Source organism: Caretta caretta, chromosome 5 (genome assembly GCF_965140235.1).
Source record: "Caretta caretta isolate rCarCar2 chromosome 5, rCarCar1.hap1, whole genome shotgun sequence".
NCBI classification, from domain to species: domain Eukaryota; kingdom Metazoa; phylum Chordata; order Testudines; family Cheloniidae; genus Caretta; species Caretta caretta.
This window is the reverse complement of record NC_134210.1, coordinates 74,586,211-74,608,561: the sequence shown is the minus strand read 5'-3', so window position 1 is coordinate 74,608,561 and position 22,351 is coordinate 74,586,211. Positions and strand designations below refer to the sequence as shown.

General features: G+C 39.6%; 1 protein-coding gene across 1 annotated transcript in view; it reads right to left on the bottom strand.

The window, feature by feature from the left end:
- The window catches only part of LVRN (laeverin), a 62,411-nt gene that overhangs the window by 26,479 nt on the left and 13,581 nt on the right, over window positions 1–22,351 (bottom strand). The window contains exons 2-11 of the mRNA XM_048851140.2: window positions 18,901–19,043; window positions 16,303–16,442; window positions 14,936–15,062; window positions 8,913–9,067; window positions 7,246–7,359; window positions 4,613–4,756; window positions 4,176–4,241; window positions 3,974–4,039; window positions 1,789–1,955; window positions 957–1,033 (exon numbers count right to left, since the gene is read on the bottom strand). Of these exons, the coding sequence (XP_048707097.2) occupies window positions 957–1,033; window positions 1,789–1,955; window positions 3,974–4,039; window positions 4,176–4,241; window positions 4,613–4,756; window positions 7,246–7,359; window positions 8,913–9,067; window positions 14,936–15,062; window positions 16,303–16,442; window positions 18,901–19,043 (1,199 nt within the window). The remainder of the gene's footprint in view (window positions 1–956; window positions 1,034–1,788; window positions 1,956–3,973; window positions 4,040–4,175; window positions 4,242–4,612; window positions 4,757–7,245; window positions 7,360–8,912; window positions 9,068–14,935; window positions 15,063–16,302; window positions 16,443–18,900; window positions 19,044–22,351) is intronic.

Below are 22,351 nucleotides of genomic sequence, written 5' to 3'. Positions count from 1 at the left end.
ACAGCTTTTGACCTTACCACACCCACTCCAAAGATAGGACAGAGGAGAGTTGACATAGGTATACAGTGTATTACATTATCATTATTATGTACTGAGGAACTGAAAAAAGTATTTGAAGAAGCATGTGTCTGCCTCATATAGATGGTTCATAGTGTGGTGGAGTAAAGGTTAGAATGAAGGCTGTTTCTAGAACCTTAATTCAAAATGTCCAACCTTTCAAATATTTAGGTTTTTAGAATGGCAATAATCTAATGAAGCTTCTTTTTGTTTAAAGTAGCAGTGATTACACCCTTATCTCTGGTTAAGTGGACCTGTTTATCGCAGAATAGTAAAATGAAAAGGAATTGCACCTTTTTATGACTGAGGATGCATGTGCAGTTTCATTTTTTAAGATTAATTTTAATTCTGCTCCTTCTTTAAAATTATATAAACAAATTAAATTAAGTACTGTTGAAACTGCACCTTTTCAGTTTGCTTAGATGTACAAATGTGGCATTTTGAGTTACACCATCGAGTTATTTACAGTATTTAGGTATTATATGATTATGACCCTTTGATAATGGCCAAATCCTGAAGTCCTTCCTCAGTCCAGGAGAAACTCCCACTGAAGTCAGTGGAAGCAGCCTGAGTAAGGAATGAGTAAAACCTGAATAGGACCTCAGAATTTGTCCCTCTGTACAAAACAGCAGACTTCAAGTTGTTATGGGAATCTTATCTCACAATGTCCATTCTATTGTGTGATTAAAATAGTACTTTTACAGTTACAACAGATTTTTGCACATCATTTTTCTTTATTTGAAAATGTACTTATTTTAACATGTGATATAACTAAAGCAGATTAATGTGGAGTTTTTTATTGAGTTTTTTATCCTTTCTTATCTAATTCAAATATAGCTCATGTTTATAAAAGCTTATAGGCTTTTTTTTTTACATGTATGAACAAAAACATTACTTACTGCTACTTTTATCTAGCCAGACTAAGGGTTGTGCAGATCCATTTCTTATCCAAGAAATAGGAACAATCCATGTGTTACTTAACAAAAAACAAAATTGGACAATTTAATTAATTCTTATAGTTAAGGAAACAAGCTCTAAACTGATGTTGAATAAGATTGCAAGTAATTTCTTAAAATTCCAGCTGCTCCTTTCCTCTCTCTGATGCACTGTATCTTTGCTGATGTTAGTACTCAAGTTGGATCAACTCCTGGTCTAACTGAAGATAAAAGGGAGTTTTGGCTTTAAATTCAATAGGGCCAAGATTTAGCCTATAATCCTTTGGCAGATCCTCAGATAGTAGAATCTTTCTCTGTGGATTACTTTCCTTCTTCTAACAGTGATTTTATCCTCCTACATTCGCTCCTTTCATTACTCTTCATTCCCTTCCCGGCACCTGTAAAACTCCTTTTTTCAGAAACATGTTTGCTAAAAAGAGTTCTGTGCAGACAAGAGACTCCGGGTGCTCACTGAGCAGCACACCAGCCTTCTGCTAAAGGGCACCAAAGCTACTGCTACTAAAGTTAGTCACCCATTTTGGAAGATCTTGGTCTCCGTGTCTGTCTTTTGCAGCCACATAATGGCCTTGCACAATTGCTACCCAGGGGGGAAGTAATTCCTTGGAAAAGGGAATTGCATGCAATACCACTTCAAACTCATGTCTCAAATGGATTTCATTTGACAATTCTAGGGGAAAAAACAAACAGCTGTTCAAAACTTAATGTACTAATGCAATATTTTTCTGCAATAAAAGGTAAACGTATACTAAATGGTAAAAATATGAACTAAACATACTTGTAAGTAGTATTGTTTTCTGTCCTTTTATTATAAAATTGTTCCTGACTGATAACGCCGGTGGACAGATTCAATGTTAAAACTGGAAACCCATTTTGGCATGTCCAGGAGTCCATTATATTTTTTACTGATGCAGGCAACTGAACTTCATTCTGTGCATCTACAACCTTCAAGAAAGGCTGAATTAGAAACATTTATGAAACGTTTATTTATACTGATCCCAGCAACACGCTGGGGGATGTAGTAACGTATTTGAGAAATTATAACGACTTCATCTTCATTCATGTGTATTTTATATTGAGAATCATTGTAACTAACCAAAAAAAAGCATTATTGTCCCTAACCTATAGAGGACCCAACTCTTTAGGGAAATCTAAAGAATTGCAATGACATTTCTAATTCTTGTAACTTGATTCTTTACCTTTCTCTTGTTCATTTCAATATATCCGCACCTTTGGGTGGTTAATGATGGACACAATTTGTGGTATGGGATGTTTATTCAATTCATGTAAAGCACCTAGAATATAAGATAGACACTATGAAAACTAACTAACTAATTAAATAAATAATGTAACACCTGACAACTGATTCTGGGCTGGATTCTCAACTAGTGGGAACTGGCATAGCTCCATTGATTTCAAAACTCCTACAACAATTTATGCCATATGAGAATATGACCCTCTGTTCTTAAGGTAAGACTCTGTTGTAGCATGATGGAATCATTCTCCACAGTAATTTTGGTACAGACATTATTATAAAAATCCATTATTAATATTTGTTTTTTAGGGTCCAGTTTTATTCAAACTTTTATCAAATTTTAAAGGTGCTGACGGTGGGGAGTTTCCCTGAAGTGTTGGGCCCTCATAGTAATATCCATGGATAAATCCTGACCCTTTAGTGACTTATGATAAATAAACTAAATTTAAAATATTGTCCAAGCCAAAATATTTACTGTGTATAAAACTGAAGATATAAAAGAAAAAGATTTCAAAGTTGCACAGAAATAAAGATCAGAAAAGCTTATATGCAGTGCTGTCATAGCTGTGTTGGACCCCGGGAAGGATAGCTCAGTGGTTTGAGCATTGGCCTGCTAAACCCAGGGTTGTAAGTTCAATCCTTGAGGGGGCCCATTTAGGGATCTGGGGCAAAAATTGGGGATTGGTCCTGCTTTGAGCAGGGGGCTGGACTAGATGACCTCCTGTGGTCTCTTCCAACCCTGATATTCTATGAAAGAGACAAGGTGGCTGGGGTAATATCTTTTATTGGACCAACTTCTGTTGGAGAGAGAAAAAAGCTGAGGGGTGGTTATTACAACAATTTATAACCCATTTAAACCCCCACTGCCCAGCTTTTATTTCCCCTTTATGACTGGAGAGCTGTTAATGAGCCACTTCACCTTGAATGGTCCCTTAAAATATGTTTACTACTTATGATAAAAAACCCGCTCTACCTGGTATTTAGCTGTGATACTCTAAGTACATTTCCTAGACCTGAAGAAGAGCCCCATGTAAACCTGAAAGCTTGTCTCTCTCACCAACACAAGGTCCAATAAAATATATTACCACACCCACCTAGTCTCTCTGTAAGAAAAGATTATCCAATTAAATGGCCAAGTGAAAGATGACAAAATGTATTCAGAGCAAGAATAATCTATGCGGGTTTGTGTAGGCAGAGGCAAGTGCACAGACCTCCTCTCTGGCCCTTCAGAGTATGTCTATTCTGCAATTAAAAATCCGCAGCTGGCCCGTGCCAGCTTACTTGGGCTTGTGGGGCTCAAGCTAAGGGGCTGTTTAATTGCAGTGTAGACGTTCAGGCTCAGTCTGGTTCCAGGCTCTAGGACCCTGTGAGGTGGGAGGGTTTCAGAGCTCAGGCTGCAACATGAGCCCAAATGTCTACACCACAATTAAACAGCCCCTTAGCTCAAGCCCCACAAGCCCAAGTCAACTGGCACGGGCCAGCTGCGGGTTTTTAATTTCAGTGTAGACATACCCTTCGTCCCTCATCTCTCCCATCAAATCTCCTGCCACAAAAGGCCTGCAAAGTGAGTTCAGGGGATGGGGGTGGGGTGTAGGAACTAGGTTAGGAGTAGGGAAATTCCACTTCAAAGTTCCACAGTTGGTATATGAGCCTAATTTGGCCCATTCCAACCATTAAAGCAAAAGTACTAACAAGACATGGTAAGTACCATTTGTATGTGAGTCCACAGATCATCTTGGTTAACACTTGAAAACGAAAATGCTTTCAGGTATGACTGCAAAGAAACAAATATAAACATCAGAGTTCATTAAGCTTTAATTAAAAAATCAGAAAAAGAGAAACTCATTCATGCTCATTGTTATTTTCAAACTGATAAACCCAGATGAAGAAGTTTAGTTTTCTAAACTCACATTGAGTGCTTTGTTAAACAGTCTCTCAGTCAGAAAGCTGGAAAGCATCCAGATAATGGAGGCCCCCTATGGAACAAAAAAGATGTTTGAACACATGAGTTTATTTAAATAAACTTTAACCATTCAATGACTGATATTCAAGCCATATTTTTCATAAGTGACACTGATCATTTCTATTTTGACTTTGAATACTTAGGATAGATAGCAAATGCATTCATATTCATGCTTTCCTGTAGATGAACACTTTTGCAACACCCAATGTACCTGTGTTTATAACTAAACGAAAAATGGAACTATGGAAATTAAATCTTAGAAGAAAAGATAACTAAACGATTGTAAGTTTTGCAATAAAATATTTTGCTGGTTCTTTTTAAATCTGTGTTTTACAAAATTGTTGGAAAGTACATAAAAGCAAAATATTTGATTTTCTTTTTTACCTTGCTGTAAGTGAAGATATCAAATAGGCCAACTAGTGAAAACGTTCCTTTGATTTTTTCTTCTCTTGCTGATAATGACCGAGCTGCTATTTCTTTATCTTCCCTTAAGACAGGTTGTAACATGTGATAATAAAAGATTTTATTCTGAAAATTAAAAGATAGACTCTCATTTCAATTAATTCCAATTGTATAAACCACACAGACTACATACAAGCTAACATTTTCCTTTCCGCTCATTTTTCCCCCTCAAAAGGAAGCAACGCCCCCCCCCCCCCCGAATAAAGGGCGTCAGGGGCCTGATCCTGCATATCCTCCACAGGTGGAACTACCATTGAAAGCAGTGGGAGTTCTGCACACAGAAGGATGGCAGGTTTGGGTCTCATGAAGAGCACTAAAGTTTTACGATTTAAGAAAAAATTTAAAAATTATTAAATGCAACAAAAATTGCAAAATGTAAAAATGAATTATATATTTACATTTCGAGTACAATCAGTTCTTGCTTCACTTATCTGGCAAGACACATTCAGTGTTCTCTGTTTCCTATGTTGAAAGACTAAATAACACAATAGCCATCCAAAGGAGTGCAGTTTTAGGTGCTTCAGATGTCCCTGGATAGCAAATGTGTAGAGACAGATCCTCAGCTGGTGTAAATCAGCTTAGTTCCCTTAATTTTAATGAAATTGTGACAATTTACAGCTGTCACTCCAGAGACCTGAAGCCAAGTCTCATACTCAGGAAAGTAAAGAAGAAACTTACGTTCATCTGATTTCTTTGAACATGTATTTGTCATTTTAAGTCTACCTGGAGGTTCAGCTACTAATGTGGGTCTGCAAGTAGGTGTTCTTTTATTTAATGTGTTTTTAAAACACTGCAGGTCTCTTTGAACACCTGCACTACCAAAGAGGAGGAGGCTTTTAAGAGTAATCAATTTATTTAGTTACAGATTATTTTGTATTTTGCAAACAATTTTGGGAGCCAAATTTTGAAATGTTGCAGATGCAATTTGTGCTTGTAATTTTTTAACTGCATTTAAATTGTAGGTGAAAACCCTCAGTGCAGGTATCTGCAATTACCGGATTCGAGACACAAATCTGTAGCTGTACATATAACTAATGATGTTAAGTGCTTTGATTTGCAATACATTTTGTGTCACGAAGTTACAGGCGCAGACTTTTACAAGGGCAAACTGCAGCTACAAAAAGAGAGGCAAAGGCTTCATTCTTAAAATTTAGTCCTTTATACGTTCCTGTGGTATTAAGTTCTGCTTTATATAGAACCAGTAAACTGTTCTGGACATCCAAAGTTGCACACTAGTAGATTCCATGGCCTAAAAATCAGATTTGATCCTCCCAAGAATGTATTTGACATGCCTGTAGTAGTTTCCAATTCAGCAAAGTACTTAAGTGGTGGATTAATTTAAGCACAAGTTTAAAGAGCAAGTGGTAATTTTGGTGATCACAAACACTAATTTTCATCCCTAGCAGAGAATGAAATCCTGTTTTAAAAAGAAAAACTCAACACAAGCTTAACTATGGAGTTGTCATCAATGTCTCCATAGTCTCAAACACAAGAAGTTTACATTTACATTATCAGCTGTGGAGTCATTTACATATAGAATACTAAACTAGGAGAGAGAGAGAGAGAGAATTACATTCATTGTACCCCATAGTTAACCTAAACAAGCAACAGCTTCTCAGGAATCATGTATGTGGAGTACCCCCACCTCTCACAGTAAAGAAAAATTTACATTTTACAAATTTACATTACATTTACAGTTTTGCATTTTTGACAGTCATGATTAATCATATTGGATTATTGTGAATATATGAGACACGTTCTAAAAAGTTATGTCCTATTATCTGACTTAATATAACATGAGTGCAAGAAAGATTATTACAAGCTGCACAGATATGTACAAACAGAGTACATAAAACCAAACCCACCTATATCAATTAGGTATAGTGAATATCATTTCAAAATGAATGTACAGTAACAGACAGATTCAAAGCAAATACTGAAATGTTATCTCTGTGCTGCTGAAAGAGCAGATGCAATTGTGAGCCAACATTTGTCTCTATATTATATGCACAAACCATTAGAGATAGGTGAAATGTTTTGGCTAAAACTTTTTTTTTCCCCCAAACAAAAAAAAAATGCAGATTTGGGTCAGCAGAAACATTTTGTGCATTCATGCTGAATGTGCCAAATTATTTTGGTTAAAAAAAAATATCTGAAAAAATTGAAAGGTTTCATTTAGAAAATGTTGAAATGAAACGTTGATTTTTTTATTCAAAATGACTTTTCATTCAAAAATTTTTCAATTTTATTTTAAAATGTTCTAAAAACTAAAATGAAATGAAACATTAGGTTTCAGGTCAAATTAAATATTTTGTTTGATCCTAAATGAATTTTATTTTTACTTTTTGGAACAGCCAGAGAACCGAAAAATCAGTTATTCACACCACTCTATACACAATATCTATATTATTTTCATTTAAAGTTATACTGGAACTGACCACGAGCCCATTAAAGACAACAGGAAAGCTCCCATTGACTGCACCTCCCTGGTGTAGGATCAGGACAATAATATAGGTTGTAAGGGGAAAGCGTTAACATTCAGCTTTGGTACTCACCAGTGGTAGTCTGGGTTCCATGTAGCTAGCACCAACGTATTCAAAGTAAGATGCAAATCCTTCATTGAGCCATAGATCATTCCACCAATTCATGGTAACCAGATTTCCAAACCACTTAAATAGAAAAGAAAAAATGTCTCAGATTGCATTTCTTTGAACTGCTGCTTCATTCCTATATGTTAAACAGACATGAATGATCAAGAGAACAGTGTGACTTTATTTAATGTATATACATTTTCACAAATCAAATGCTATAATTTTTTCCAGTTGGTGGAAATTCAGTAGTGCAAAGATACAACTTGAGAAAAGCCACACAGATGCAGGTCAGTGGTTGTATATTTTTTAATTCCTTGGTCTCAGATTTCATAACATAAGCATATACAGTGATTTTAAACAGTTCGCCATTCTATTTAAATTAAAGCAGTCACTTATACATTTGTAAATCTAGCAGAGAAAGCCAGACTACAATTTGAAAATATGACATTTCTCAAATAATACACAAAAGTATTTTCAAAATAGAGTCTTTCCAATTAAATAATATTATTTTGTTTTTCCTTGTTCTTAACAAAAGGAAATTGTCAAGTAGATGATAAACAGAACTGGGGAAACAGCCACTTCCAAAATCAGCAAATCCATATCCTGATGAGCAATAAAACTTCCACAACAGCTGTGATGTACTAATAGTTGGCAGTTTATATTTAACAAAAATCTGATATATCATTTGGGGATTTGTGATTTCATTATATGTTATTTGTTGATCCTTAAGCTCTGTTACCTTATGTAAAAACTATGTTTAATAAGTAATATTTATTTTACTGGCCCTCAATAAACACACTAACTTTTCAGACCGTCAGATGAACAGACATAGTCAGGAGGGTGTACATGTGGACTAGCCAAGTTAAACTCTTTTTGCTAACTTTATTGTTTAAAATACTTTCTCTTGACAAAAGTACTATTAAATGAAGTATAGTAAAAAATGAAGTGAAACTATTTTATCATTCCAAACCAAATAATTTTAAATTCTGAAGGTCATTATGTAAACAGTTCCAGCTACAGATAAAAATGTGTTTACTTTGCCTTCATTCTATAGTTCCATAGCCCATTCACTATTTACCTTCTTCGATAGCTACATCTATCCCCATTAAAAATTAACATTGTTTATGGAGTCTATTCTCCCATCAGTGCATTGTGGGAATTATTACTCTATCTCGATATGCATATCATGTTCATTGCTAGGGTAGAGTATTTTCTTGGAAGGTAGCCAAGTATCTCGTAAGAAAATAAACAAATGGTTCATTAGTAGACGTGTATATCCATGACCCCTTTGAGTCAACTTTTCAAATAATGGTAATACTGTCATCAGTATTTCCAAAATCAGCATTTCATTCAAGATAAACAGATATTGGGTGGAAGTTCCTGTGTCATGCTGAAATTTGTTTTTTATATTGATCTGCCAAGTTAATTTATAACCAAAGTGTCTTCCAACCAACTGAAACAATGGCTTTGGTTATTACTGTAGCATTCCTTCCTCTAGTTACCATCAAAACTGTTACACCCCTACATGTAAGTTGCTATTTTCCCATATTAAATAGTGACTTTGCATCTATATAAACTGGAAAAGAGCAACTTCATAGATAAACACATATACAGAATGTTTTACCACATGCCTGGTGTCCTAGCTCATGTGAAACAATTAGGCAAATCATAGCCTTTTTGCCTCCGGATTGATCACTTGGGATGTACATCAATGATGATTCTTGGAAAGTAATTAGCCCCCAGTTTTCCATAGCACCTGCTCCAAAATCAGGCAGTGCAACCAGATCTAAATTGATTTAAACAGAAAAAAAAAATCTTTAAAATTTTCAAGAGTAAGAGGCTTACATGACTGTTCTATGTTTACTCAATGTGCAATTACAAGATATATATTTTAGTGGTTCTCTGCTGTACCATTGCAATAAACTAGAAAACGCTTTTTGGAATTGTTTTCTTTCATGTCTTTAACTGCTTATGAGACTGCTATGCCTCTCTAGTGATGCTGCCCTTTCAGTCAGAAAAACAAAAATCAACTAAGTCCAAGCCAAACCCCTCAACAGTTTCATGTACCAAAGTACACTCTGAACTAAAATATTTGATAAAGGGATTTTCCTCCCAGCTGCTGAGAGAGAGTAGAGTCAACTGTCCTCACTCCTGAGTACTTCTGGCTCTCCATTCTCTCTGTCTTGCTTTTGCCACAGTTATGGGAGCATGCAGGAGGGAGGGAGCAGAAAAAGACATCTTTCCTCTCTCTCTCTCTCTCTCATGGCTTTTAGGCATGTAATTTCCCGCGCTTTTTGCATCCTGGCTACTGATAAGAAAGGCTCCTGGCTACTGATAAGAAAGGCTCCTTCTCAAACTCTGTATCCCTGGGTGAGCAGAGAGGCTCATTTCCACTCTTTTGTATGGATCAAGTTGCCCCAGAAACACCTTCTCTCTCGCCTCACAGCAAGTCTCACTCCACCATGACTGTTTTCCCTGTATTCCCCATTGTGCCTGATAAGCAGTGAGCTCATCACATCTATGATTCAGATAAATTTTGGCAGGATGGGTTGATTTAAATCAAGGCAATTTAAATCACCAAGTGGAAAGCCTTGATTTAAATCTTTGATTTTAATCAACTTCACCATTTGTGCGTCAGTTATTTTCTAAAGGAAGGTCCATTCTCACTGGTTGATATAACCATTAAAAGGAGAGAATACTCACCTTGTGCAGTAGCTGGAGTTCTTCAAGATGGGTGTCCCTGTGGGTGCTCCACTTCAGGGACACCTGTCTATGAAGGGAGGTTTTTGGTAGCAGTGCCTGTTCAGCCCACACACGTGACCCACACATGCTTGCGCCCTGCACCGAGGTTACATGGGGTTGCATGAGTAAACCGCCCTCAGTTCCTTCTCCACTGCAAAGACCCACAAGGGAGACTCCAAAGCAGAGGGGAAGGAGGATGGGTAGTGGAATAGCTGCAAGGACACACATCTCAAAGAACTCCAGTTACAGCACAAGGTGAGTAACTTCTCCTTATATCAACCAATGAAAAGGCACTTTTCTTTAGAAAATAAAGAACTATGGGTGCTCAATGCTCAATAAAAGAATTGTTGGATTTGGTCATGATCACCAGATGGTTTGGTATTCTGAACTGAAGTGTGACTGAAGCATAGGATTTATTGACCAAAAAGATCAAGCCTCTTGTGGTTGTTCGTGTACAGGGTAGACTTTGAGCTATGTTTGTCTGCCTTCATCAATGGTCTCCACTACTAGGGAATTTGGAACTTGGTGAGAAAATTGATACTCCAATTCCCTAACTGGAACATAATACTTTTTATCCACCCTCTTGCAGGTAGGCGGTGTGGTAGCTGGAGTTTGCCAAACCATCTTAGCAGGCTCCATAAAAGTTTCATTGACCAGAATGGCAATCTTCATAGATATCAAGTGTGTAAAATATAGGAGTTTATGGTAGGACTACTGAACCTCCACTAAGGGAATCTGCAGCATGTCAGAAATCCACTTCCTTGGTTCCTGAAATTGCCTGAAGTCATCTGCCACAGAAGGTGATGGAGGCATGACAACTTCATCATGAGATGTGGAGGAAATATTATTAAGAGGTGTCACTTCCTTATCAGCCCTTGCCTCTTGCTCCTCAAAGGTCTCTTCCTCTGGCATATGTGGTGGTAAAGGGGGTTGAGAAGAATGGGTCCCTCTCTGTTCCCTCCGATGTTACAAAGACCTTGATGTAAATTGTTAGTGATAGAAGGCCCACAGTTCTCAGCAAGGCCACTGAGGGGGCCCAAATGGCAAAAGTGGAGGCAGCCATCTGTGTTCCTGCCACATGGGCATCCTTTGAAGTCTATCCTCCTGTAATATGTTAGTATAGCAGGGAGAGTGATGTGTCCCAGAACAGATAGGGGAACCTGCACCAAAATTTGAGAATCTGATGAGTTCTCTTCCATATACTGTAAGGGGACAGGGGGGACAGCTGTTCCACTTGCAGAGTAGATGAAGGTGAGTGTGGTGCTTTAGGTGATAGAGGGGTTGGTCACTGAAAGCATCTTGACAGTGACAAACCTCCACTCATTCACAGAAAATACTCCAGCTCACAAGATATTATCAGATCCTTAGGGTACCTAAACTCTTGCAGTACCAACAGTATCAAAGATTGGGCTGAGTGGGAACCTGTGGAGGATGGGTTTGGTACTGATGCAGCTGGTACCAAGTACTTAGTATGGGAGTGAGTTGGGTTCCGATTCCCTCAGTACCACAGGTAGGCAAGCAGTCTTTGGTATTATTTATCTTCTTGTTATCGGTACCAAGTATTGTTCCAGGATCAGCTTGGTCTTTTCAACCATGTCTCTGCTCTCTGGGTATGGGAATCTGAACTTGATATGGAGTCTGTCTTAGAGGACTGACTTCTCTTTGCCTTTGCAGTACCAGCCTCGCTGGGAGCCTACATGGAACTACCCTTGTGACCTGAAGTTTCCTGTAACCTTCTTGTGAGATGGTGACCGAGAGATTCTTGGAGATTTACTCCTTACCTCCTTCTGCTTATAGGCAGATATGAATGAGAACTTCAGCACCGAAGATGTACTCAGTTCCATGGTGCTGCCTGCCTTGCTACCCTTCTCTGGTGACCAAGATCTCAGTGTGGATGGGGTACTAGCTGTACTGGGAGGTCTATGTACTCCTGGATCTGAAGCGGAACATAACGTTTGCTCCATCATTAGGAGTTTAAACTTAATTTTTCTATTTTTTCAGGATCTACCCTTGAAGGAAGTGCTAATCTTGCACATACTGGGGATATCAGTACCACACAGGCAGCGGAGGCACTGGGAGCGTCTGTCACTTTTTGGAATAGCCTCATGACAGGAGAGACACCTCTTGAATCTTGGGGATCCCAGCATTCGTGAGCAAAACTAATGAAAATTTAACCCCTAGGAGAGGAAATCTCCTAACTACACAACTATATGAATAAAAAGAGGTTTTTGTTTGCTTTTGCTTTTTTTGAGAAAGAAAAGCAAAACAAATGGAATAATTTTTCCAGTAACTATAACACAAAAGGGTAACCAACCATAAGGTAACTAACTATCTGAGAAAAAAAGCTAAATATCAGAGAACAGGCACACAGTAGACACTGTCTCAAGCCAATGGTGGTTGTGAAGGAATGAGGGTGGTTCACCCATGCAGCCTCATATAGTCTCGGTGCTAGACACGAGGATGTGTGGGGCACATGTGTGGGCCAGATGAGCACCCCTACGAAAAAATCTTAGATTGAAGGCACAGAGCTCAGGCGTACGCAAAATGGAGCACAGAGACACTATCTGAAGAATATGTTGATTTACAACTAAATAGAGCCTTTACACTAGATTTGGTATCTTTTTGCTACCGAGGAGGTACACTATAATTATAAACATTTATTTAAGGAATTATATAGCTTAATATTTTCAGATTCTTATTAATTGTATATTTTTGTATGTTAGAAAATGGTGAATAATATATTGTTTATTTACTAGTTAATTAACTTTTTGCTCATGATTTGTGTCTAGGATGGTAACTGGGATTTAATTAAACACAAAACACAGCATATAAAATGTTTATTAAACAAAATATTTTGGATTCATAAACATCTCTTATGAAAAGATGTTTCACATTTACAACTAAATTATAATAAGTTTAGGCCTTTGTATTAAATTCAGATGTCATTTTAAACAGGTTTATTTTTAAAAAGAAAAACAGTATAATTTCAATAAAATTTAAAAATAAAAAAGTTTAAATACAAATTTAAATAAAAAATCCAATTTCAATTTTTTTTTAAAAAAAGATCTTTAATTGTTATCCACCCTGGATTTGGACATTGAAGAAAATGAAGAAAGATTTTGAATGGACATCAAGGATATCAACAAGGGATATTTAATTTAAAACTATATAGGTGGTAACTAATGAGCAAATTTCATCTTCCAGACTATTAAAAAATTATTTAGGTATTTTAAATTGTCAGAGTACAAAATAAAAGGAAACTGGTGGTTAAAAATGATTTCTTTAGCTCTTATATATTAAGAAGAGCCCAATTTTTTAAAATGAAATGTATTGATTTTTAACTTTCTGTTTTTGAGCTCATAACAAATGTGCTCAGTGTTTACATGAAACCATTCACAATGGGTCACATCATGCCATGGATTTTTAAGCCAAACTCTCAAATGAAGTCTAAAGGAAGTCTGCTTAGTAACCAATGTCATCACAAGGCTGAAATTTTTACTAAGAGGCCTATGTCACCACTCCATTGATCTAGTTTATATCTGTGTCACTCTGTTGAAATCAATTAAGTTATACTGGTGTAAAACTGGAAAAATTCAGTGGTGAATCAGGACCCATAATGATGTCTACAACCTTTGCACAAGGTATACATAAAACTAAGATAATGAGGTTTAAGAAATGGCTATTGCACGTTTCCTTCTAAGCAGAAATAGAGTTTGCCTACAGGGGACTTTTTTCCAGGAAGGAAGATACAGGGAGATGTTGGTGAGTTACAAATTAGGATAAGACACTGCACCAAAAGCTAGTAAGGTGCAAAGAGATGCTGGTAATTTACAAGTTAGATGGGGACATAGTACAGGAAGCAAGGAAATTTTGGGGAGGTGTGGGTTAATTACGTTAGGAACGATATTTCAGAGAAAGCAAGATCAGTGTGGGGAGAGGTCACTGACTTACAGATTAATGAAAGATGCTGCACAGAAAGAAGGGATCTGGTTTTCAGCTGGAATGCCTGGTTGAAACGGGACCCTGGCAGCTCTGGTCGGCATTGCCGACTGGGCCATTAAAAGTCTGGTCGGCGGCGCAGCATGGGCACGGGGCTAAGGCAGGCTCCCAACCTGCCCTGGCTTTGCACAGCTCCCGGAAGCAGTTGCCAGGTCCCTGCGGCCCCTAGGTGCATGGGCAGCCAAGGAGGCGCTGCGCGCTGCCCCTGCCCAAGTGTCGGCTCCGCAGCTCCCATTGGCTGTGAACCGCGACCAATGGGAGCTGCAGGGGCGGCGCCTGTTGGCGTGAGGGCAGCATGTGAAGCCTCCCTGGCTGCCCATGGGACTAGGGGCCGCAGGGACCTGGTGGCCACTTCCTGGGAGCCATGATAAGCACCACCAGGACCCCACACCCCAAACCCGCTCCCCATACCCTAACCCCCTGCCCCAGCACAGAGTCCTCTCCCACACATCAACCCCCTGCCCCAGCACAGAGTCCCCTCCCACACCCAAACTCCCTTCCAGAGCCCACACCCCCCACACGCATCCCAACCCCCTGCCCCAGCCCTGAACCCCCTCCTGCACCCCAAACGCCTCATCCCTGTCCCCACCCCAGAACCCACACCCCCAGCCAGAACCTTCACTCCCTACACCCAACCCCATGCCCCAGCCCAGTGAAAGTGAGTGAGGGTGCAGGAGAGCGAGCAAGCAACGGAGGGAGGGGTGATGGAGTGAGTGGAGGGGTGGGGCCTTGGAGAAGGGGTGGGGCAGGGGTGTTCGGTTTTGTGCAATTAGAAAGTAGGCAACCCTAGGGCTAGTATTCTCTGAATCCTGCACTGATTAAAGTAAGAGTCTGGCAAGACAGGACCCAGTATTTCTGTAGATATTACATCATCAGCAACCATTTGTGTTTAAATGAAAGGAAGGTACCTCACCTGTTTTTGAAAGCGGGTAGCTGACGTTAAATAAATCTTCCAGAAATGAAAAGAGTGGGCCTGTGATATTTAAAGCATATTCAGCATACCCATTTTTAATTGCTTCTTTCCGACCCCAAATACGTATCTATAATAAAGCAAGGAAATGTTACTTTAGACTACTTAAATTTTCACTTTCTTCACCTCTCTTCTGTGAGGGTAACATTTCTGAATAGCTGTTTTGGAAATGCTGTCTGTCCGTATCAGATCCTGCAATTAAACTTTTCATACAAGAAAAAAAAATCAATTTATCACTTGTCCGAACAAACTAATGGGCAAATCCTAATCCCATTGAAGTCATTGAGAGTTTTGGCACTGACTTCAAAGGGACCAAGATTTGAGTCTAAATGTATATAGATAGTTTCCTAGTTGTTCTTTTATTAAATATGAAACACCACCTTAAAACATAACAACATTGAAGACCACATTTTTAAAAGTGATATCTTAACTTGTACCAGCAAAATGCATGTGCACCAGTCTGTGGTCAGAAATGAGCTTTTGGACAGAAAATTTAGGTATTTGCATGAATAAATGGATAAATTAAATATACTGTTACCCCATCTATATGTCCACTTGGGTGCACGCATTAATCTGAGACCCTTTGAAAATTTAGCCAGCAAGTTTTGAATACATAGCAGTTTGCAAAATTGAACCCAGATGTGAGTTCTGCACATGCAAGTGGTTGTAAATGCAAAATTTATGGGCACAGTTTTAGAGGCATTTGATCTCCAGGTTTTAATTTAAAGTGAAAAGGTACAGGTATTCAGTTAACATAGTCTCTCCAACCTTGAGTTCCCCTTTTCTGCCAATGTATTGTAAGAGTCTCAAATCAGCACACCATTGTGTTCTTTAATACCCAGACACAAAGGATAGAGTTAAAATAATAGTGACAGCTTTAACTTTAAATACCCTGACATATGGCAGACTCTCATGGATATATTTTCACCTAGCTCCTATTGTCTTGTCACCAATTTCAGTGGGAGCAGGAACAGACTTACACTTTTTAAATGAAAAGGGCTAAGGAGATCTTGAATTACAAAAAATACTTTCTGGGTAGTAACTTCTCAGAAGGTTTTACTCTGCTCATCATTCACAGCAGAATTTATTTATGTAGTGATCTGTACAGCGTATATAAACTAATTGTTATGAAGGAGATTTTTCTGCACATGTATTTATTGGATAAATGTTAACAGTTCTGCCATGTAATCAAATACTTTCAAAATAGGACATATATTCAATACAAGTTACATCTTATCAAACATATGGTGCACCATAGAACCAATTTATTCTGTTAGCTGCTCTAATGAGTTATGAGTACTCTTATTTACCTCATTGCCCCTTTCAGTCCTGGTGATGTAATCAAAGTCACAAACCACAAAAGCAGTTAGATAAGTTGACATTTTCAGTGTCGTGTTAAATGTGGTAACAGTCCATAGGCTTCCATTCTCATCTTTCATTTCAGATGTATCTAGAACAAACACAATTTTAGTATAGAAACAAACTATCACTACTATACAATAAAACAAGAGTTTGTGTTTTAAAACCAGTCTTTTATACTCTGTATGACAGCACTGGCTACATATATTTTGGCAATAGCACCATGCCAACTTTCCCACTTAGCTCATTCCATGTACTTGAATTATTACCTAAAATACAAAGACTCTACTATTCCACTCCTCAGCTTCTTCATCAAAATCTATGAAGCACATCAAACTGTGAATTGGTTTTGGGATGTGGACAAGCATCATAAATATTCTCCCATGCTACACTTCTATAATATGTATGTTCATAATATCACTCAAGTAAATATCAAACATGCCTGGGAGTTATCAAATGCTTAAATCTCACATGCTTCAAATAAAGGGCCCAATCAGACCCTCCAGAGAAAAACCCATGGAAGGAGGTCCTGAGAGAGGAAATATTTGCAGACTACCTTCACAGATATTCCCCTCTTTTAGTCCCAAAGTTACATTACATGCCTTACAGATTTGGTAACCATTGACTTTTACTACTTAAAATTATGTACTTGAGAAATAAAGAATCATGACAATAAGGATATTAAAAGAGATATTTACACGCGAAAGGAAGGAATCCCACAGCTTTTTAGGGTTCCTGCATGAATACTATCTGTCCCTCATGTGGCGTCTTTGTCACACACAGCATCCCACATCAGGTGAGAATCAGTGGTGAGAAACATTGCCAGGGCAGTATATAATAGCTTGCATGGCTGCTGACCCTGTCATGTCTATTCTGTGGATTAACAGAAGATTTCAATTATGTGACTGTTAAGGCAGTTTTCATAAGCACCCAAGAATTTTTTTTTAAGATACACACAATCTCCCCCACCCCTGTCCTTAAATAACGGAAGTATAGCTCTCACACATACAACACCACAACTTCAGAAGTAAGTAAAAGTCATGTAGTAAAATATACTGAGTAAACACTGTATAGTAAGACTCAGAACATGAACTGTTGTGCAATCAATCACAGCTACCAGACATGGATATGTCACCATTGAAAGGTGACCCAAAACCACCACCACCCACCTTTCAAAACTGTGACTGTGCATATTTGCCTGTGAATTTATAGATTTTTACTAACCCTCTCTGACTTTTTTTTCAGACCTATTAGATAATCTTCCTGCCTCAACAACCCTTGTCTCTTAGGGCTTGCCTACCACACGAAAGTTAATATGGGACAACAGTAGGGTATGAATTCAAAGCAGATTAAGTATTTCTGATTAACCCAATGTGCAGATGCTCATTCCAAAATAAGGCACTCATATTCTGGGGACTGGGGGGAGTTTGCACATGGAGTTAATCAGGAATAGTTATTCCAAAATAAGTCCCTCTCTCAGGCTGGTTGGCCCTTTAAGGTAAGCTGGACTGAGCCTTGCCCATGACCTAGCAGTTACCCTTCAACCTTTCCTCTGATCTAGCCAGGTAGGGATAATTAGTGATCCCAGCTGGTTGTAATGGAGTTAGAATGACTGACCCCAGCCACAGAGGACAACTTAAATGGAGCTGAGCTCAGTTGAGGGAAGAAGACCTGGGAGAGGGGAGGGAGGGAGTTCGCTCTCACGAGGAAGGCAGAAGAAATAGAATCAATCCCTGTGGTGGGCCTGAAATGGGGGCAATATCCAGGGAGAGACTGCAGAGGTGGCAGGACTCTTCTTTGGAGAAAAGCCCACAGGGAGTAGAGTAGGTTGCTGTGTCAGGGAACCCTGAGATAGGGTTTGTAAGTGGAAGCAGAAGACTTACATAGCCCAAGGGGGCAAAAAATCTATTCAGACTTGTTTTGATTTTCATTTGGACCTTTCGGTTAGCTCAGAAAGGGTTTGAACTTTGTGTCTTGGCCGGAAGGCTGAGCCATGGAAGATCTTGTTAGAGTCAGATGCCTGCAAAAGGCACTGGAAATGAGGAGACCAGTCACATTATGCAAGGGGGGCACTCCAGGGAGCAGTGTTCCCCACCCTACTCCCCATGTAGACAAACCCTAACCCTTTCTGTCCCCAAACAGGAGCAGCAACCGCCTCCTTTTGGGAGAAGGAGTCTCCCTCCAGTAATGTATCAAAATTACTCTTTTGACCAGCAAGGACTACCATAGGACCATTCAAAGTCTTCCCACACATACCTAAGAACCTGGTCTTTGCAACGTCATGTTCTGCTAACCTCCTTCCACTTACATTTCTTTTTTTACAGTTGACCTCCCTTCAATGCTCTGTATTATTGCTCTGTATTGCTAGGACAGAACATGTTAATTGAACAGAATTTTCATATATTTGAGCCTTTAGCCCATCAATAACAGACCACTATAGTACAGGATGATACAGTAAAATAATGTGTTATGATTATACACTGTTCAAGTAAATTCAAACCTTTATTAAGGTAACTTGGAGAAATACAGATGTCCATTTTTTAACCTACCTATAGCAGGCATGTTGGAAAGGGCCACGTAACTGGGATGATGGACAATTATGATATTAAAGGTTGCCTTCATGGCAGGTTCATCAAAGCAGGGATAAACAGTCCTGGCATATGTTGGTTCAAGCTGTGATGCAATCAGCATACTAAATTGGAAATACAGATATGGTTAATCCAGCAGGTTGTAGCTGATCAAAACCATTATATAGTGCACAAAATCTGCCAAGTTAGAAAAAGAAAAGGTAAATCATATACATATGTGGATTTAGAAAAGGGTTAGTCATTATTTAGAGAAATTTATGACTCCGTTGTCCGCCGCAGAGATCCATGTGCAGATTTGCGCCTTGTTTAATTTAACCATTTTAATGGCTAATTCTTTTCTTCCATGTCTTTCTTTTCTAACTAAGAGTTCTAAGAGTTCACATTTTTATATATTTGGTTTTGTTTTTCTTATTTGATTTTTAATATGGTGTTAAAGTCTCACGCATAGTTCAGACCACTTACAGCAGTCAAGTGCTCAGAAATTATGTAGCCACCCATATTTTATCAGAAGTAGATTCGATGCGGATGCTTGCTTTTCTCTCTAATCCAAACTTTCTTATTTTAAAAAAGGTAGAGTTTATTAAAGGATTAAGAATTATAGGAAGTGTTTATGTGTAAAACGTGCCCCTCATCTCCACCCAAACCAGGCACAGAAGAACCCTACAGCAGCAGTTCCATGGCACTGGGGAACACCATGGAGAGAATGCTTATGGGGACCCTGTAGCACCTGCATGCTGCAGAACTCTGCTCCAAGATGCTGCTTGTGGTAGTTTGGATGAGGGCTTTGGGGCAGAGTGCAGCGGGCCAGGGGAGAAGCCAGTGGACCCAATGGCCAAATTTTCAAAAGCGTCCACTGGTTTTGGGTGCTGGAGAGAAGCAGGGAAGATGCTGACAGAGGCAATTTCCATTCTCTGTACAAACCAAATGCATCACGTAACAGGGATTGGAGGCAGATCTACAGGTAGACCACGAGAGGATACAGCTGGAGATGAACCACCTGTGTTTTGAAAACCAGATGCTTGAAGATGGGTATCACCCAGGTGAGAGAGAATACAAGGAGTGCCACTGACAGCATGAGGAAAGAGAGGAGGATGTGGAATGTCAACATCATCTTGAAAATGACAGAGTGCACCCACAAAACCCTAATCCAGTATGTGAAACCAGACACCCACGCACCTGTCCCAGTGAGTGGCAGAGATTCCAAATTATTTCCTTGCTTTAAGGAAGGGGATGACATGGATGTGTTTCTAAATGCTTTTAAAATGAGGTGCGAATTGAATAAGATAGGGCAGGAGGACATGGTCTGGTGCCTGGCTCCATTACTATCACAAAGGACTTAGACATTTTCCCCCCTATGGACAGAGAGAAATATAAAGATCATGGGCAACATAAACAAGCTTTCTTGCCAAAGTTTAAACTTCTCCCTGCATATAGAAGATTTGGGGAGTTCAGAAAAAAAGGGACATGATCTGTGGTTTCAACTCAAATTAGGGGCTATGTAAGAAAATGGGGAACTGGTTGGAGGGTTTCCAGGGTTGATGAGGTCTATGAATTAATGGACTTAGAACAATTCCTTAAACTCTTCCACCCCAACCTGAAATAATGGCTAATAGACAAAGATCCTAGAGGCATGACCGTATCTGGGAAATGGCCAACCAACATGCAGACAGTCCTTTGGCAGTTAAAAAAAAAAAAAAAATCAAGGGAGATAGCACAAATCTGACCACCCAATCAAGCTCTCCCCCTCCCATTCCCCCCCCCCCAAGGGAGAATGGGCTAAATCCAGACATGGCTAGGAGGCAAACCATAACAAGGGCCCAAAAAGGGAACCTGGGGAGCTGATACGTTTTTATTGCCATAAAAGTGGTCATAAGACAAAATACTGCCTGGTGCTGGGCTGATCAGAGGCTAGTTGTAGCACATAGCAGGTCCAGGTGGCAATGACTCCACCATCAGTGGAACCAAAACTAGTCCCATCAGTGAATATGACTCTGTCAGACTCCAAATGGGAATCAATTAAACACTGTTTCCCAGTGGAGGTGGATGGGAAACGGCCCAACGACGGCGGGATACTGGAACCCAAGTAACTGATATGCCCATGAGCAGCAGACCCCTCATAGATCATTCCAGATAGACTCATGACCATTCAGGGAATAATAGGTCCCCATTTCCATGTCCCTGTGGCTCCGATCCACCTGAAATGGGGTGGCAATCAGGGCCCTAGCACTGTTGGGGTACCATCCGAACTACCAGTAGAGGTCTTGTTGGGAAATGACCTGCAGTCCTGGGCCTGCGCCACTTGTAGGGTTACTTGGAGCCAAAAGCAGAAAGCCAGAGCCCCTGCCTCAGACCAAGCTGAAAGCTGGCACACAGCTCTGAGCTGCTGCCTGACAGTGTGAATGCATGGCCTGGGGCTAGGCAGAGTCCTCCTGATTCCCCCTCTGAGGTCTGTGTAAGTGGGCCCCAGTGATCAGCCTAAGCTCTCCCAGTTTCTGCTTTGGAAATCATGCAGGAACAATTAACTGACCCCTCAAGGAAAACCTAGGGCTGCAGCAGACTCCCCAGGCAACTTCCAGACAGGATGGTACGTGGAAAGGTTTCTCTGGGATCAGAGGTAGCTTTATAAAGAGTGGATGCTCCCTAACAATGTTGAGCCATGGAGTATACAGAGACAATTGGTGGTATCACAAAAGTACCATCTTAGACTACTCAGGCTAGTTGGGACACTTGGGAATACAGCTCAGCAAACAGCACTTACTCCAGAATTTCTACGGGGCTGGGGTTTTTGAGCAGTGCCAAAAGAGCTGTGACCCCTGTCAGAAGGTGGAAAATGGCTGGAATAAGGGCAAGGCTGTCCTGATTCCTCCTCCCATTATAGAGGAATGCTTTCCGAGGATTGCTATGGATATTGTGGGACCCCTTAGCAAAACTACCCATATGGAGAAAAAGTATATTCTGGTGGTAGTACCGTTATCAATAAGCAGTAGCTCTGTCCTCCATAGAGTCAGACAAGTTGGCTGATACCTTGCTAACAGCATTCATCCAGGGACAAGGGCAGTTATCCCTGAGGTTTTAATTGATCGCAGGGCAAACTTATGTCTGCCCTACATGAAGGGCTATGGGAGAAATGTGCAGTTCCACAATTTTGGTCATCTCCCTACTACCCCCACGCTACCAGACTGGTTGAGAGATTTAATGGAATCCTTAAAATTATATTGAAACCTTTGTGGACCAACAGCCTGGTTATTGGGATAAATATTTACCTGACCTGTTATCTGCCTATTAAGGAGGTTCTCTGGAAATCCACAGGATTCTCCCCTTTTGAACTTCTCTATTGGAGGAGGGTACAGGGCTCCCTGGACCTAACGAGGGCAGAGTGGGAAGGTACAGCTTCTCCCAAGGGAATGTCCAT